We start from the raw sequence: 18,809 nt of genomic DNA, 5'->3' as shown, positions 1-18,809 counted from the left end.
ATGGCAAAAGACGTCACAAAAAAAAAACAAACGTTAATGTAACACATATCGTGGCACGGGATGATTTATGAAAATGAAACTACTTATGATACCGTACAAACAAATACGCGTGACCTAACAAATAACGGGTCGAAGAGAAAGAGAGTCAAAAACCAAAACATAACCTTCCTTCCTTCCTACAATGAACAATTATCGAAACACTACAACCTGCGCCCCGTTTCTTCATCGGGCGTCTCTAGAAGTGAGTATTGTGTTCTTTTGATTTTAGCTATGCTTTCGTTACTTAAAGTGTTAAATTACGTTAATGATAATATGCGATGCGGTTATGATAGAATAATGCGCTACGAAACGGTTGTTGAGTCTTGGTTTAGCAAATGTTGTGAATGCAAAAAGGATATTGATTGTATGAGTGTTTACGATTGGTCATGATAACTCCTTCCCGTTTCGTGCGAACGTACGCTTCGCGATTCAATTGCACGTCGTCGTTGGTTTGCGCTGGAATTGATCGCCGGGTTTGTCCATCGGAGTTGTGCGCAATATTTGAACTGCGGGGGAGGGGTTAGTTTAACGGATTGCTAGGTCGATTATACTTTCGTGCTAATTTCTGCCGCTCTATCAAAAAGGGTGTTCGGAACCGGAGATGGGAAGGGACGGGGAACAAAAACCAACCGTGGACCAAAAATCGACCCGAGCTAGAGATGGAGAGTTTTCAAAAACATGGCTTCCCAAACTCTGGCGCACCAGTTTTGTTTCTCGCAGTAATATGTTTGTTTTTAAATGTTTTGTTTAAATGTCTCTGCTACACCTTGTCGTTGTCTACCCATGTTTACACGGCTTTCGCACTTGATCACAATAAGTTTGGATTATTTCTTCGTCGCTCTTTTGCTTGCCTATCTCTTTTCGCCTTTGCTTCCGCCGAAAGGTATCTTTGACACTGCGTTGTGTTGGGGAGCGGCGCTTGGGGCGAGCATGCTTAGTGCAGCACAAACTGATATACGAATTGAAAGTCGTCCACGTCGTACAGCACGAGGAGGACGAAGAGGACGAAGCATAGCTCGAGGGCGGTGAACAGCAGAAAACATCGACGTCATGCATTCGTATCAGCATGGCGTGGCTGCCGCAGCACACACTGCCCCTTCTCGCACATCGTCTTGAGGAGGTTGTTGCCGGCCGAGCTCCGGCCACCACCGTTCGGACGACTGCCCCCTCCCGACATCACACTACCCCCGCCCCCAGCACCACCTCCTCCGCCACCCGGGCCGGCACTGTAATCGTGATGATTGTGCATAACGTTGCCACCACCACCCCCACCCCCACCGCCGGAAGATTTGTAATTGTTGTTGTACGTGCCAATGATGTGGTTCCCGCCGCCGCTACCACCACTGCCCGCCCCGTTCCCGGGACCGCCCGTGGCGTGGCCGTGACCGTGGCCGCCGGACGAGTGGCCACCGCCGAGCGGGTTGTAGTTGTTGTACCCATCGTACAGACTGTAGTGGTCGTGGTAGCCGTGGCCCGCGTTCGGATCCATCAGCTGGTTCCCGTCGATAAAGTTGAGCGACTCGAACAGCGTCGGGAAGGCGTAGAATACGATGAACATTACGGCGTACAGGATGAACTGCAGCGTCACACACGTCCAAATGAGGTTGATCTGAAACGAACACGAAAACGTTGTTAAAGAATGAAAATGAACACAATGAAACGATGCCAATTTCACCGGGTTTTTCAAATTCAAATTCAATCGGAGTGCACTCCCTGTTACGGACGGACGATATGTTTCGTTCGTAATGCCAACGGATAGGAAATTCTGCCCCTGACCACGAATAGAAAGAAAAGTGGGAAGGGTCGTGGGAGGAAAATATTCATATTTAGACGAGAAATGTTAGGACAAGAAGGTCGTAACAAAGAAAGAAAGCGAGACTAACGCAACGAAAGAAAACCCAAAATAATTTTATGTTTTCCAGATGGAAATTTCGAGTGCGAGTAATAAAAATATCGTGTGCATTGAAGCCACGTTTTTAGGAATAGGCGACAATGCATGATGCCGCAAGAAACGAGCATGCATGCGCTCGAAAGACCAACGGGTCGATTATTAATAACAACGTTTCCATCTAAGGAAAATTTTATATCCAGAATCGTCACGTCAACGTGACGATAACCAGACGCCCCACGCGATGAAGGGTTAAAATCTTAGCGCGATCGACGTGATCGAGCGACGAAGCGTCAAGTGGGTCGATATCGATCGACGCTGCAACCCCTCGCTTTCTCATTAGGGGAAAGTGAAACGTTTAGGAATAGAACGTGTGACGAGAACGAAACCATGTAACGTTCTCCAGCAGCAGGGGGCGATCTGGAATTAGAGCGAGATCTTCTATCTCGCTCGCGCTCATTAATTAAATGTAATCAATTCGATATATAAGCGATCAGAAAATTGAATAAAGCAGTTATCTTCACCAGGACGCCTACGAGTAAAGTACCTGAAATTCCTTACTCAAGTTCATCCGAAATTAGTTCACGAAGTACCCAAACCCTTCCGAACTTACGCTAGATTCTGCTCTGTTCAGCGGCACGTCACGCTGCAGACCAGCTTCTCGTAAACCCTTTCCAAAGACTTAGAGAAAATTCTGAAGGCTTCTCTCCGACGTCGGCAAGTCACGGCTCGGACGGAACTTTAGAAGATTCAATAAGTTTCCCGCTTCTGCGTGGTCCTCTCCGCTGCCGGCAAGTCACGGCTCGGACCGGTCACGTTGACAAGCACTCCCGATTCCTTGTCCGAAAAGAGTTAAGGACAACTCGCGGAACACCTCTCCGTTCAGCGGCACGTCACGCTGCGGACCGGGTTCTCGATTCGCCTTAACTTCAGATTTCTGTATCACACGTCGTTTGCACCGTTGTTGGCACGTCACAACACGGGCCGAACACGTTGATACCGAAATCGACGGACTGCCAAATCCGGTGCAGATTCTCGCGTCAGGAACGACGACGCACTCGGTCGAGTACCTTCGCGCTCGGCTGGACAATCCGCTTCGTTACACTCCCGATTGTCCGATTATTCGTGAATAGGATAAGTGCTCCCAGTGGTGCTAGTACCAATAGTAGTTGTAGTGGAATAAAATTCTAGCTCTACGACGAAATAAATACAATGGAGATATTTGCTCTTGTATGAAATGTTCTTTAAGAATTTATCAAGTACGGCTTGATTTCCTTAAGGATATAAATAACTGCCAAATGCATTGGTTTATGAGAGGTCTATGAGGCCAATGCATTGGTCTATGACCGGACACCGAACCGGATTGGTGCCTATGTAATGGAGGCGCCTGGTACTTCGTATCGAAAAAGAAAACATATTTGTCCAGAGGCCAGAACCCGACTGGCAAGAACCAAAGAATCTTTTGATCCATAGAATATCTTTTGATCCGATAGAATTTATGATGTTTCACTGTTTGCATTTAAAGAGTAATAAGGATAGTATTCGAATAAAAACCTTTTTTTTCATATTTTGATAATGTTAACTGTTGGAATTATTTTTATTATTTTGCAACAATGTTGATTGATTTACCAAATGGGTCTTGAATTTGTGACTTTACTTTTGAATGAAAGAAAAAAAAGAATATGAATATTCTAAAACGATCCAACGATCCGTGTTATGATGCAGAAAATGTGCCTTGTTTTTTTGGTAAAAATATGAGATTATTGCACTAACGTAAATTAAAGAGATCAGTGTAAAGATTTTATTGAAGAAGAGTAACATCCCCATAATAGATTTAGCATTTTCCGATAATCAGTTTTAAATCGACTTTAAAAAAAAATTAATCAAAAAGTAAACAATTAAATTACTTGTCTGATTGGTTCAACGAAAATGATAGTCCTAAAAAATAATTCTCCTGGAAAGTTACTGATGCTTTCCCATGAAATAAAGCTTTTAAAAATCTGGCTTTTGGCAAGTAAAACTTTTCAACGGAATAGAAAAATATATGTTGAATTTATTGAAATTTTAAAAATTTTAAAATAAATCATTCATTGGTGATTTCGGGGCTTTCAATTTAAAACTGCTTTGCGCCCTTAGAACGCCCAATGCGCCTTTAGATGTTTGTACTCTTATGTTATGTTGGTTAAATTTGCATGTTTCAGGTATGAATATATTGTATTTTAGTTTCTGTTTTGAATGTGTTTTGACTCAAACAACCACAGCTAAAGAACTAAAGATAGAAGGTGTTTCAATTGTTATTCAAAAAGTATGACAATCCTGGGTATGCTCGTCGTAGATGTAAAAGTACAAACATATAGTGACAAATAAAAACAAAATAAAAACCATATGCACTTCGATTTTTTCACGCCCACAAAAAAATTATGTGTAGGAATTTGATTCTTTCCAGGAAGCTGGAACTATTGCTGTTGTTTGCAACACTTTTCGTTGCTAACGCGAGCTGCCAATTTGGCTCAAAAAAAATAAATAATCTGATCGATAACGTGAGCCGAAAAAGGTAACTTTAACCATCAGCTGACTGGTCACCGGGCAGAGGCGGATTAAGTGTTCTAGAGGCCCCAAAAACATACGTTACACGCTACATTGAACTTTCGCATTTCCTCAACATTATCCTAAATTTTAAAAGTCAAAAGCCTTATTTTCAACTTCATATTTCCTGCGAAACCATCTTTGTGAACTCTCCAAGAGAATCATTTTTCACGAAAAGTATTTGCTACGCACGAAGTTGATGAGTAAATAATTTTTTTTAATCTTATCATTTATTGAGGCCCTTAAAAATTTAAAAAGTTCTTTTCAGTGAAAAGTTCTAAAAACAAAAGATTAAAAAAAAGAACAAAATAATCTTTATGGATCGGTATTATATAGTTTAACTAAAAAAAATGTGACGTTTGGCGATCTTTTCTTAATTAATGTATTATTCGTTCGCAAATTCATCATGCATTTTATAAGACATGCAACTTTTTCGGAAAATTATAAAAAATATTCCAACATTAAAATTTAAAAGTATATGGGCAAAACGGACGAGACCCTGGATAACTCGGGGATCCAAGCAGCTGCTTAGTTTGCTTATCCTATGATCCACCACTGCACCGGGGTCACAGGATCGATGACCCTTGAGGTCGGCCGTCGGTGGTATAAATAGAGCACGTACCGGGAAAATTGGCCAATTGCGATCGAGTATGTTTTGGTTTAAAACTTATTTACTCTTCAATTTTAAAAACCGTTTGAAAAAATTGGAACGAAGATTGTGTGAGGGAGGGCAGTTGGAGAAAATTATGAATGTTTGATGAACTTTGAAGAATGACGCCATTGTGCACCATTTGACTGCCGCAACACCAAAAACCGAATAATACCACCATGTCTACATAGCTCAAGACATTGATGCTTACCTTGCTCTTACGACTATGTTTAGTAACGTTGACAAACGGTACGAATGCTAGCGTGAGGGCTATCCCGGTGAGTAGGCCCGCGATCAGCCCGGTAAAATTCTGCTGCAGTGGCAGTGTTCCCAGCCCGAACAGGGTGCAGCCGAGTATAAGCAATTTGATCATAGCTATGTGTGGTTTTTTCAAGCTCTTCCAGTGGCACAGCACAAGCTGCAGCATTAGCGACGCCAGCACGCCGGCTATCGATGGCAGTGGTCCAACCTGCGCGAGAAGAGACGAACAACTAGGGCTAATTAAACATCCGGGCCAAAGGGGGTAGGACATGCGACCCGTACCTCCGCCTTGTAGGGCACAAATATTGCACTCGTCAGATTCCCAGCGATTCCCGAGCCAATGTACAGTATGGCCGTCCGCAACGGGCCTATCAGCCGCTCGAGGTCGGCCAGAAGCAGGTGCTGGAAGGCAACACTGATGATCAGATGGATGAGGCCCGCGTGCAGCACCAGCGACGTGAAGAGACGGTAGAACTGGTCCGGGTAGTCGACGGCAAGAAAGTGAAACATGCCGCACACGTCGTTCAAGCACGAGACCTGCAAACGGACAACAATTCGTGTGAGTGAGTGGCCGTTGGCGCACCGGTGGATCGCGTACGTACCTGCGAGCACAGTGAAGCCTCCTCGTGAAAGTACCCGTTAACGAAATCACAGTATTCTCTGGTCGTAATGCGGCACTCGCCGTACACTCCGATGCAGCACGGATGGCCGATCACCTCGCACACCATGTGCTCGGCCGTGTGGTCCTTGAAGCGGAAGCGCTGCGACAGCTGATTGTTCTTCCGGCAGATAGGCCACTTGGTGATGTCGTCCGGCCACTCGTGCGGCGCGATCGAGGCCGGGGCGTCGCAGTACTTCGGGTCGAGGCCGCACACGCTGCCCGAGATGCGCCCGCCCGGTCCGGACTCGCCCGGCGACCACTTCTTCCACGTGGCGATGGTTTTCTGCAAGGGGAAAGATTCCGCCTGTGGTGAAATGGGGTTATTTCGGTGCGCTTGGTTGGCTGCTTTTGGTTTGCTTTTGGTTTCTCGCCCTACCGATGGCCATCCGCGAATGGAGCAGTCCGCCTGGGAGCTCTGCACGCAGCCGGAGTCGTCGTTCCGTATGCAGCAGGCCGTTTCTCGCTCGTGTTTGCGCGTCCTCGAGACTACATCCATGATCTTCATGTCGCGCCGCATGCAGGCGCCGTACTTCGCGCCGAGATGGATCAGGTCCGCACTGCGCAGACCGATCCAGATGTTGCGTGGCTCTTGGTGGTGCACCTGGTGGAGATACAGGGAGAGAGAGTGAGAACGAGAAGCCACGAGGGTTCCGATTTTGTTTATCATCTGATTAGCTTGCATTTTCCACCCTGAGGAGTTTTTTTTCTCTTATTTTCAGCTTCTAGTACATGGAAAAGCAAAAATATTCCTTTACTATGTGTTGATGTGTGATTTTTGTGTAGATTTGAAGTGAAATATGGAGAGGACTTTTTAATTCATGCTTACTAATCGATCTATCAAAGGCTATCGAACCGAATTGCAAAGAAATTAAACTGGGTCAGGTTTATACAATGGAGCTAATCTGTTCGCCAAACATGTTTTTTTTAGGTAGCTGCTGGAATGTACTCCTCTGTAGTTAAAGTTTGTATTGTATTTCAATTTTGTTTGTATGTATTTCAAATCATCTTCATAAAAGTGAATATTTTTCAAAACGCTAGAATTGCAGCCAAGTGCCTACAAAAGGAGAACTAGTCAATGTAATAAAAAATCTGAACATGATATAATCATATAATAAATATTTTACAAAATTCCTTACGCAATACACGGTGTCTAAATTATTTTCATACAAATTTAACGAACAATTATTTCATAACCCCTAATTCGAATTTCCTTGGACTTTTTTCTAATTGAAAGTTAAAATGTTATCGATCAATGTTTTGGGATTATACTGCCACTAATTTATTTTACCAGCCTCAAACATTTTTCAAAACAGTTTCAGGCGGTACGCACGACTTTCATCGCAATTTTCCCTCAAGTTAGGATGATCGCGGTATTGAGCTGGGTTAAATTGGAAATTTGTTTAGCTTGATTATATTTCATAGCTTATATGGCAATTCTACATATTTCATCGGATTGAGATTGCCTGTTGATTTTTTTTTTATTGATTTACGGAATATCCTTGGACCTATAACATCACAATCTGTCATTTTGAACAGCCTCGGACTGGTAGAGGATCAAAAGCTTTCATTGGAAAAAAACAAACGGTTTGGCAGCATATCTCATAAGCATTTTTTCATCTCATCCCCAGACCATTTCATCTTTTAATTCATATTAATATGAAAATAAATGACTATAACAAAAAAAAGGACTGTATATCTGTAATAAACGGCAATGGCAATGAACTGTGGCATGTCTACGATGACAAAAGTGTCTGAAAATATAATTAACCAACGAAGAAAAATGCTTAACAACGTCGTGTGATGTCGTGTGACCACTTTCCAATGTGATGTTTTTAGATAATAGGCTTAATAAATAAACCTTTTTACGGTATTGTACCGTGGCACAAAAGCAAATAAAAGGTTTAACACTAGAATTATCGCACATGGTTTGGAATCTTGCCCCAATGCTTTTTAGGGGTCATTTTGAACTCTATTTGTAAAACCATTTTTAAAATACATTCACTATTTTTGAAGATTTTTCAAATTCAGTTTGCCTTTATGCTTGCGTGAGAAGGCACTTAATCCTGAAACCTGGCCGAACGGTCTCGTATTTCGCGAATTCGTTGATCGTCGCCTAAACTCGGCAAATTTTTGGCGTCCTACGCCGAACCTACATCCGCAACCGTCTCAGCACCAAACTCCTCAAGTCACTGCACTACGCACAGAAACACAACCCACCGTACCACACGAACTTCACGTTTAACTGGTCACCAAACGAAACACATTTCACAACCCACCATCTACTACCAGAATGTGAGAGGCCTTAGAACTAAAACCGCCGAACTGAGATTAGCTGTGTCTGAGTGCGAGTATGATATTGTGTCCTTTACTGAAACGTGGCTCGACGATGCGATTCCATCCCAGATGATATTCCCATCTCAACCGACCTATGGTTACTCAGTGTACCGTACCGACCGGAGTGTAATGAATAGCACTCGCTCGCGGGGTGGAGGCGTGCTAATTGCAGTTTCATCGAAACTAAAATCTCAAGAGTGTCCCGCCGCTGTCCGATCTCTCGAAATGATCTGGGTGAAAATTCATCTCGACAAGGGGGTGCTCTACCTAGGGACTGTTTATATCCCACCATATTTAAGCAACAATTACGGAACACTACGCGATTTATGTCTTTCAATCGAAGCAGTTGTCAGCAAATTGAATTCCAATGATCGCCTCATCATTCTAGGGGATTTTAATCAACAAAACCTGATGAACAACAGACCGTTTAATGACATTGTTGACCAATTTGCACTGAATCAGGTCAACAACATTTATAACTCACATGGCAGGGTGTTGGACCTAGCCCTAGCGGACGACAATACTTCCCCACTTCTACATGTACTTGAGCCACCTGAACCTATGATGCCGGTCGACATGTATCATCCACCCATAGCCATTCAATGTGAATTTGGAACGGTGTTCAAACGTAGTAGCTCAGATGGCACAGCTCAGGATCTGGACTTCTACCGCGCAAATTTTAATCACATAAACACTATTATCTCGGGCTTGAACTGGAGCGACCTGTACCGATCTAACATCACTGTAGACGAAGCAGTAAAAATATTCAACGAGAAGCTTACCGGCATATTTATGGAAACAGTACCACGTCAAAAGCGGCCAAATCATCCTCCCTGGTCGACCAATGGTCTAAGAATAATTAAACGTCATAAGAAGGCTGCTATCAGACACTATCACTACAGATCAACTTATCTTAATCGCTGCAGAGCATCTGTTTTAAGCCGAGAATACCGCTCACTAAACCGGTCATTGCACAAATCTTATGTCAATCGTATTCAACACAGCCTCCGACGCAACCCGAAGCGATTCTGGTCTTTCATCAAAACGAAGTCGAAGAAACAGCTACCTTCTTTCATGACATATAATGAAACTACTGCCAGCACCGAAAAAGATATTGCCGACCTATTCGCGTCACGATTTTTTGATGTATTTGACCAACGCTCGCCGAATGAGGATGATATACTGAATGCCACACGTGACACGCCATTAAACATGCTCAACATTCAGAATATTGTCATAGACGAGGAATCAGTGATAGCCGCTCTACGGAAGCTGAACAAATCATATTATCCGGGACCGGACGGCATTCCTTCCGTAGCTCTAGTCATGTGCGGGAGTAGTCTGGCTCCCCATCTCGCCCGCTTATTCCGTCTGTCTTTTCTCCAAAGCACTGTACCAAAGATTTGGAAAACCTCCTCAATGGTACCTATCCATAAGAAAGGCGATCTCAACGTTGCATCTAATTATCGAGGCGTAACATCTCTCACCGCATGTGCCAAAACAATTGAAATACTTATATATAACGCACTGATTAATCCGTCCGCGACGTACATCTCTTCGGCTCAACATGGGTTCATGCCTAAACGCTCTACTTCTACAAATTTAGTAGAATTTGTCTCAGAATGTATGAGTAGCATGGACAAGGGCAAGCAGATTGATTGCATTTACACAGACCTGAAAGCCGCCTTCGATAGTGTATCTGTAGATATACTATTAGCTAAGCTAGATAGGCTCGGCATGTCAGAAGCAATCCTGCTATGGTTCCGCTCCTACCTAAAAAACCGGGTGTATTACGTCAGCTATGGTAGATCTCGTTCTAACGCTTTCCTGTCCACGTCCGGAGTTCCGCAGGGCAGCAACTTAGGACCATTGTTGTTTTCGTTATTTATTAACGATCTGTGCTACGTTTTACCGACCGAGAATTTCCTCATGTACGCAGATGATGTGAAACTCTTCCAGCCAATGAGTTGCGCTAATGATCGTGATAGCTTGCAGCAGTGTTTAGATAAGTTTATCGACTGGTGTGACCGTAATTTCCTAGTCATTTGTGTTGAGAAATGCTCTGTGATATCATTTACTCGTCTAAAAAAGCCTGTACATGCTGACTATAGAATAAGACAAGCTATTATAACGCGTACCGACCGAATCCGTGATCTAGGTGTCCTTTTAGATAATAAGTTAACCTTTTTACCACACTATGACAACATTTTAAAGAAAGCTAATAGGACATTAGGGCTAGTTAGGAAAATGACATCTGATTTTAGTGACCCTCTATGTTTAAAAACTATCTATTGCAGCCTTGTTAGATCAATATTAGAATTCGGTTCTGTAGTGTGGAGTCCAAGTGTCGCGTCCTGGACAAATCGGCTTGAGGCTATACAAAAAAGAATGACTAGGTATGCCATAAACCTTTTACATTGGCCCAATAGCAATGACATACCATACTCTACACGTTGTCTGCTGTTAGGGATAGAAACACTTGAGAGAAGGAGAGAAAAAGCCAAGGCTATGTTCATGTTAAAACTGTTAAAAGGTGAAATCGACGCCCCGAACCTACTGCAAAAAGTCGGTATCCAAGTCCCACGTCCAACCGCTAGACATTACACCTTATTGATGACATCGCGGCATAACAACCAGTATGCCAGCAATGAGCCTATTTCTGCGATGATAACTAGCTTTAACAGAGTGTACCACAGCCTCGATTTCAATAGAAACACTCATGAGTTGTTTGAGGAATTAAGACACGTGTCCAGATGAGTCCTTGTTATATCACGTCCAGTAAATAACCATTTTAAATGTAACTATGTCTTGTGAAGCCCACGGAGGCCGACAAGTGTCTTAAACAAACAAATAAACAAATTCGTAAACTGTTACTTTTTAGTAAATTTGTAGGCGTATTTCGTATCTTTCGGCGATTTAATTTTTTTTTATGTACCACTTCATCATTCCGCTAGCTCGCTATAAAGCAAGAAAGATACATATAAATCGAATTTAAATCCTCTTTAACTTTTATTTTTTTAATGCGCCTCATATAAATCCAGGAAAAAAGTGTGCGCTATAATGCTTATGCATTTGGCCACCTTTAAAAACTAATTTGATATTTTTAGGATAACAAATGACGGCACAAATTAACCTTTTTTTGAGAATTTCTATTTCCGTCCTGTGCTTTGTTCTTTTATTCCGTACGGGAGCATTTCAAAGCGTTATGCGAAATACGTTACTATGGGATTTGGCGTTATTTTCGATCTTTGAGGTCAATTTATGGCGTCATTTGTCATTTCAAAAATTTGTTTTTTTTTTATGTTTCTCAACATACTACCTTTCCAGCGCACAATTTTTTGTCTGGGTTTGTATTATAGATTTTGAATAAATAAAAGCTGAACAAACGTAATTTCGACCGGTTTTGCTTTACATCGAGGTAGCGGAATGATGAAGAAATGCATCGGAAACCTAAAAACGTCAAAAATAGCCAACAAATATACTAAAAAGCAACAGTTTACGGATTTGAAAAACCTTCCGAAATAGTGAAGTTATAGCGTTTTACAAGTAAAGCATGGGGTTCTAGGAACTGGTCGAAAAGAAAAATCTGAAATTTTTGTTTTAGATGTGGCTTTGAATTTTAAGAAAAACCTTATTTTTTTGTAAACATATTCAGCCGTTTTCGAGATATTCAAATTGCAAAAATTGCGTTGTGGTCAAAATGACCCCTATTTGGATTCTAGTGTTAAAGCACCGGCTTTTTCAACGGTGTCTAAATTTGATTCTGGCTTTACCTTAATCGGTTTTGAGGAAAAAGGGATTACCTGTTGCAAGCTTAAGCTCGTGACGAGGACTTGCGCGGAGCGGTACTCCATGCCGAGCCCGATCGGCCCGAACCCGTAGCAGATCAGCGACAGCACCATCACCACGATCTGCACCGTGTTGATCCAGTAGGTGAAGAACGGCCGGTAGTCGTACCGCTCGTCGAGCAGGTTGGGCCGCAGCAGCTTCACCCGGTTGCGCACCGGGCGCATCGAGTTGTCCAGCACGCCGTCCAGGATGTGCGAGGAGATCCGTTGGCCGTGCGGCTCCTGCAGCGCGCCCTGGCCTCCCGCTTGCCCCTGTTGCCCCTGATGCCCCTGATGGTGCAGCTCCGCCGACTTGGTTCGCCACCCGTTGATGATGCCGCTGCCGGTCGTCCGTTCGCCCTCGGACACGAACAGCTGGCGGGAGTTGTCGGGGACGCCGAGTCCCGGGGCACCGGTGGCTGGCGCTCCGCCCGGACCGAGCGGGACGACCGCAGTCGGAGTGTCGAAGAACGCCTCGCCGTCCTGAATCGGTGCCAGCCCGTCGCAGTGCTCCCGCTCCCCGTCCGCCCCACTCAGCTCCACGTGCGCCGGCGCGAAGCTCCTGGACCACTGCTTGTGTGTCCGCAGCCGGCGCCGGGTGAGACTCTGGACGACAAAGCTCAGCCCGCTGTAGATGACGGCCGGCACGGATGGCTTGCGCTCGGCGCGCACCAGAAACACGTCCCCGGCCGCCTCGTGTCCCCCGGCGACGTAGTGCGGGTTGGCGCGCTGCCGACGGCTCAGCTCCGTCTCCCGCTCGTCCTGACTCTGGGCCGGAAGGATGTCCGGCCGATCCGAGGGTGCCAGCGGTCCAGCGCCTCCGCCCTGGCCGTGGTAGTGGTGGTGATGGTGGTGGTGGTGCTGTCCCAGCCCGTGACCGTCGTTGCCGCCGGCGTGGTGGTGGTTGGCGCTCGCCCGCCCCACGTCCATGTCGTCCCGGAGCGAACCGAAACGCCGGCAGGCAAACCGCCGCTGACGGTCGTCCCACTTGGTGCGCTCGTACTCCTCGTCCTGCACCGACACGCCGAAGAACTTGGACGTCTCGCGGCGCAAGTACTCCTTGACGCGCTGCTTGCACGACAGGTTCGATGGCGGGATGCGCAGCAGCTGAGCGTTGCTGTTGCGCTGCAGCGTCGAGGCCGGGGAATCGTTCAGCGAGCCCGCGGCGTGCGGGGCCATGGCGTGCGGGGCCACGGCGTACGGGACTATCGGGGGCGACGGAACCGCCGGCGGCTGCTGTTGTTGAGCGGGAACCGGAGACGGCGAGGGTTGCGGAGGCCCTGGGGGTGGTTGCGGTGGCGCCTGGGAAGAGAGAATCATGGCGGCCTGCTGGTGATCCTGCAAGATCTGCTGCTGTTGTTGCTGAGGACTGGTGAGTTGCGGTGGTATTGGTTGCGGCTGTGCTGTGGATGGCTGAAGTTGTGGAGCTGGCGAGGATGTCGGCTGTTGCGGTGGTATCGGTTGAGAGAGCTGACCGGATTGACAACTTCCCTGCGAACCTGGCTGCTGTCCGATGTTGCTGTACTGAGTTTGCTGTTGCTGCTGTTGCTGTTGCTGTTGCTGTTGTTGTTGGCCCAGCAGCGAACGGCTGCTGCTAGCGCTGAGGATGTTCTCCATGGAGGGCGCATCGTTTCGTGTCGGTTGCGTGAACTGGTGCTTGCTGCCGTTCCTCGGGATCGTACTGATGTCTCTGTCGGGGCGTTCGAGCGTTCCCTCGGCGGAGGTCTCGTGCGTCTGGGAGTGTGATTGTGCGGTTGCGATACTTGTTTGCTGGGACTGGTGCGATGTGGAGCTTTGTGATTGCTGCTGCGTCGGCGGCTGCGTTTGCTGCGGACCGTGATGTTGGATGTACTGAGGTTGTTGGGTGACTCCAGAGCTCGGCGCCAGCTGGGGCGAGGTGAGGGATGCGGGGCTGATCGGCACCGAGTGGCACTGGTCCGGCTGCGGACTCATCGGACCGGTCGTCTGCGTCGTCTGGTGCACTCCGGTCGTGCGGCGCAGTGTGTTGCAATGCAGACAGGACGCACTGCCGGCTCCGTTCGGTTCGCTCATGACGCTGACCGGTGTCGACACCCGGTAGCTGCCTCTCGGCTGGTCCAGGAACTCCGCGCTGGACGTGCGGGACATGCGGTAGGTGCTGGCGCTTCCCGCTCCGCTCGTCGTCAGCACGGACACCTGCGAGTGGCGACTGCTGCTGCGGGACGTGTGGCCACCACTGCCTCCTCCGTGGGACGACGCGTGCGGCAGGGTCGATGTGTGATGGGCGGCCACCAGGGAAGACGGACACTTGACGGGCGGGCGGACTCGACCCGACGCCGTGTTGATGCTGCTACTGCTTGCCGCCGTGCTCTGGCTGCTTCCGATGCTGCCGTAGCCCAGGTCGGGCGTCTCGAAGCCTTTCGGGGGCGATATGGTGGGCGGTTCGTTGGAAGCGATGTGGCCCGTGCCTGCACCCGCCCCTCCTTTGACCCGGAAGCCGTAGGGCAGGGTGCTGGTGGCGTACGCGTACTGGTGAGCCCCGACCTGACCGCCATGGTGCCCGGTGGAGCCGGTACGCGGACCAGCACCACCCATCGAGACTCCCTGGCCGCTCAGCAGCGCACTCATGAGGGCCTGCGTTTTGGCGGTGGAGGAAACCGCCCCCGAGAGCGGCTGGTAGGGGGGCTCCTGGGGCGGAGGCGTCGGGACGTAACGCTTGATCGGTGTGTGCACGTTCGAGCCCAGGTAGCCGTAGGTGTCGGCGGCGGCCAGGGCGCTGCTGCCGGCGAGGAAATGGGCTGGTGGAGGAATGTACCGGTCACACTGCGGGGACATGTCGCGGTAGCTTTCCGTCAGACTGTGGCGGTACCTGAAAGGGATGAAAAGGGAACAAGGTGGATTTATAAAAAACGTGTGCATTAAAAACATGGCCAGATTTTAACGATTTTAATGCAAAAAAAGAAAATGGTTATAACTTTCTATTGAAAACATCATCTAGAGCAGCATTTTTCAGAACAAGTTTGACAGCTTTGCCATTTCATTTGAATCCTTCGTGACCTAAACATTAAACCAAGTACGTTTGATAATATGTTCGTTCTTTTAGGTAATTTCTCTCTCATTGTATTGTTATTTCAAAGATTCATGAAACCTATGACGGGAAGGTTAAATGCACTTGCAACACATTGTAATAATATTTTACTATTTAAGTAAAAGTGGGGGTTTTTATCAAACAGAAATTTATTTGCGAATATTAGAAAACCATCCTTAAACATCCTTATCCAATCATTCTGTACAAATTCCAATTCCAATCGTAACCAATGTTATCGACCATTTTTCGATAGTTTAAAGGTTTTTCAACATAATTCCCAAACGCCTATCGAAAAACATGATCCACGACGAGATTGGTGCGTATTAACTGAATTATCCAGCTACGCAAAGATAAAATACCGTAATCATACCGTCTTGATTATCTTTAGTGGTGTTGCCAAATCAGCGAATGGTCTAATTAAATCTAATACAATAAGACCGAGCAAGCCGTAGCTAGTGGGCAAGAGCGAGTAAGACAGCTGATCGATATACTAGGAGAGTGTTATGGAATCGGGAGCATCGATCAGCTGATTAACGCGCGGGGGATTTCGGTCGACGCACGTTGACCCGATTGACCTAAGCTAGTAAAAAATGAGAGAAAGAGAAGCTAGAAGATAAACCTTCCTCATTGGTGCGCGGAGAAAGGCTTTTTTTAACTGTGCCACCGCCGAGGAAGGACTACATACATTTTAATGCTAGTGTAAAGGTATTCAAGGTTCAAGTCCCGAATAAATGTTAAAAGTTATTAAGTGGTTTAATAAAACTTAGTATTTTAACAAGTGTTAATTTGTTAAATAGGGCAAGGCTTATGCCTATGTTTCGGGACAAAAAGACAATTTCAACGATTAATGTAAAATTACACTTGTTAGAGCCAGTCCGGAACTGCGAGTCCGGACTCGTTCTAACAGCACCTGATAAACAAACCGAGATTAGAGGTAGGAAAAGCATAAAATAAGTGGAAAGAAAGAAGAATTCTTTTTAATTTCCTACGCCGCATCCAATTCAAAGTGATAATTTAAAATAACCGAGTATGTACCTAATTTATTAAATAAAAAGAGGAATACTACCTCATTGGAGAATAGAGACGCAGTACGTTTTTAAAACAGAGTGTCGATTATTCGAAGCGACATACCAAAACTATAAAAAAGGGGTATGTAATCTTAGTTGAACATATTTGAATTAAGTTATTGAATTCGGTGTAATTGCTGGGTTGGGCTAAGCATACGGGTCTGATTTTATTGCCGTTACGCCAATTGGTTGACCATCAAAATCTGTAGCGCAAAACAATTCCTCTAAATTAGTCATTGCACAGAGCCGACCGTCGTTGGCTGGTTGGGAAAAGGCTATTAACATGATGTATATTTTTAATTTAGCTTCCGTCACGCCCGCCTGGTGGGCCGCTACTTCCGGCGAGTGCGCAATCGAGAGTTCATAAATCGAAGCGAAGCTTCGGGGGTAATTAATTCCAATAATCGTTACTCGTTCCAATAATTTACCCCTGCGTCGGCTCACCTGATATTGGAGGGGCTCGCAGTGCGGCGCTGGATCGTGCCGTAGTGCCGGTCCGCGTAGTGATGGGTCGTCGGGGCCGGTGCCGGCAGCCCCAGCACGTAGTGGTCATTACTCGGCGCCGGCGATGGCGGCTGCAAGCAGCTGGTGCTCAGCGGATCGTCCAGCGTCCCGAACCGATCCGTGCTGCCGTGCCGGTCTATCGAACCTAGGCCCGCCGGGGGGATCGCTTGGCGTTGGAGATGATGGGGTTGCTGCGCCGGTGGTTGCTGAGGCGGGTCCAGCAAGTAGCGCTGGGACGAGTGTCCGCCGCTGCCGATCGAACCGGTGTCGGCCAGCTCGTGATAGCTGACCGGCGGCTGCAGGGCGAGCTGCTGCTGGTACTGGTTGTGGCCGTAGGAAGCCCTCCGTCCGGAGCTGGCCGAACGGAGCGTCCCACCGGCCCCTCCCTGGTACCAGGCGGGGGAACTCTGGAGGTGATGCTGGGAGGTTGCTTGGGACTGCTGCAGTTGCTGCTGTTGCTGCTGCAGCAGCTTGGCGTGATGGGTCTGCTGCGAGTGGTGCGCATTGTTACGATGATGTGATGATGATTGTTGTTGCTGCTGTTGCTGCTGCTGCTGCTGCTGATGATGATGATGTTGCTGTTGCTGCTGCTGCTGCTGCTGGTGCTGCTGCTGCTGCTGTTGATGATGCGTCAAGTCCTTCGACAGCTGGTGGTGTGGTGGAATGTGGTGCTGGAGCGCCGAGTGGCTGTACTCCGTGCAGTCCTCCATCGGAAGCCCGCTCGTCTGGACTGCCTCCACCGTGTCCCGCTATAGTGGCGTACGCCGCACCGCACTCGGCCTCTCCGCCGTACCTCCCAGCACCTTTGTTGTCATCGCCGCCGTCGACGTCGCCGCAGACTTTCGTTGTGGCATTCTGATCCGTTCGGTTGACGCACGAAACGTTCCACCTTGTGCTCCACAAACCACAGGCGAAGCTAGAAAATGCTCATCCAAGTGTGCGAGCTTCACTCCCGTGGACTCCTTTCCGTCGCTGGCCAATTCCTGCCGATTCCTGGAGGTTACAGTATTCGAACGCGCTTATTATTGCCGCGTAGGAGGAGTAGTCTACCCTTGATGGATTTCGTTTCCCTTCACCTCTTGCGATGAGGTTCGGTGAAATAAGGCGTGAATAAAACGACGTTAGTTGGTAGGCGTCGCAGGGCAGCGCGAACAAACGAACTGCGTTTGCTTTGATGTCTCAGTTGGATCCATGAACTACAAGCAGGTGGCCATTGATGTCTCGCGCTGCCTTTGTTGCCGTTCAGAGGGATTAGCTCATTTTTCCCTCCTCCGATGATCGATCCGTTAAGAGTTTGCACTGTGATATACTGCTTGAAATACAATGTTGTAACAACAGACTATTCTTTCTCTCTTTTAACACTGGGTCATCACATCAAACGGACACACCACACTATCCAGTAGTTCATTGGTGCATCTGAGAAAAGAAAAGAAGTAACTTAACACTCACAATCCCTCTCCGACAGAAGGAAACACACACGCCAGATACACAGCTTCCGGCCTCGGCAGCTGGCGGTGCGTGCAGAATCACTCCTAGATGGAAGCCCCACTACTCCGAGCAGCTGCAAGGGTGTTGCTTTTTGTTTTTGTTGGGTTGACTGCGCCGATGGATACCCTTGCATGGATGGACGGTTCGGTGGAGAACTATCCTTCCGCTAGACCACCTTTGTCATGAGCGAAGCACACCGTAACATTCCGAAGTCATTCACCCATCTTTGTATATCGCACCTTTGTGTTTTATTTCCGATGGCTGGGTTTGTTTACGCACAAAGGAGCCTCCACTCTATAGTGCTCCCAAGGTAACCGATGAACTGGGATTAATTATTTGGGGCGTATTTTAAATAAAAATTGCGGGCAGTCGCTTAACGAGGGAGTTTTCCAAAACACCCCTCCCCATTGTGCAGCCCACTGCAGTAAGAAATTATAC

At 47.1% G+C, this 18,809-nt stretch overlaps 1 protein-coding gene across 1 annotated transcript; it reads right to left on the bottom strand.

Annotated features, from left to right (window-relative positions):
• Positions 1-1,087: 1,087 nt before the first annotated feature.
• Positions 1,088-17,593, bottom strand: LOC131258651 (inactive rhomboid protein 1-like). Its single transcript, XM_058260007.1, has 7 exons — positions 16,824-17,593; positions 12,222-15,093; positions 6,461-6,685; positions 6,026-6,367; positions 5,706-5,960; positions 5,374-5,631; positions 1,088-1,648 (listed from the first exon to the last, which is right to left on the bottom strand). Exons 1-7 carry the CDS (start codon positions 17,591-17,593, stop codon positions 1,088-1,090), a joined length of 5,283 nt encoding a protein of 1,760 aa, XP_058115990.1.
• Between the last annotated feature and the right edge of the window lie 1,216 nt (positions 17,594-18,809).

This window comes from Anopheles coustani, chromosome 3, assembly GCF_943734705.1.
Source record: "Anopheles coustani chromosome 3, idAnoCousDA_361_x.2, whole genome shotgun sequence".
NCBI classification, from domain to species: domain Eukaryota; kingdom Metazoa; phylum Arthropoda; class Insecta; order Diptera; family Culicidae; genus Anopheles; species Anopheles coustani.
The sequence above is the reverse complement of the archived record's forward strand: the minus strand, read 5'-3'. Positions and strand labels throughout refer to the sequence as shown.

Excerpts from the sequence above, each read along its gene's own strand:
- LOC131258651 (XM_058260007.1), bottom strand. The coding sequence starts at position 17,593 with ATGGAGGACTGCACGGAGTACAGCCACTCGGCGCTCCAGCACCACATT. Across the intron at positions 6,686-12,221 it reads CGAGCTTAAGCTTGCAACAG|GTGCACCACCAAGAGCCACG; the intron begins GTAATCCCTTTT and ends TATCTCCACCAG. Across the intron at positions 6,368-6,460 it reads CCATTCGCGGATGGCCATCG|AAAACCATCGCCACGTGGAA; the intron begins GTAGGGCGAGAA and ends TTCCCCTTGCAG.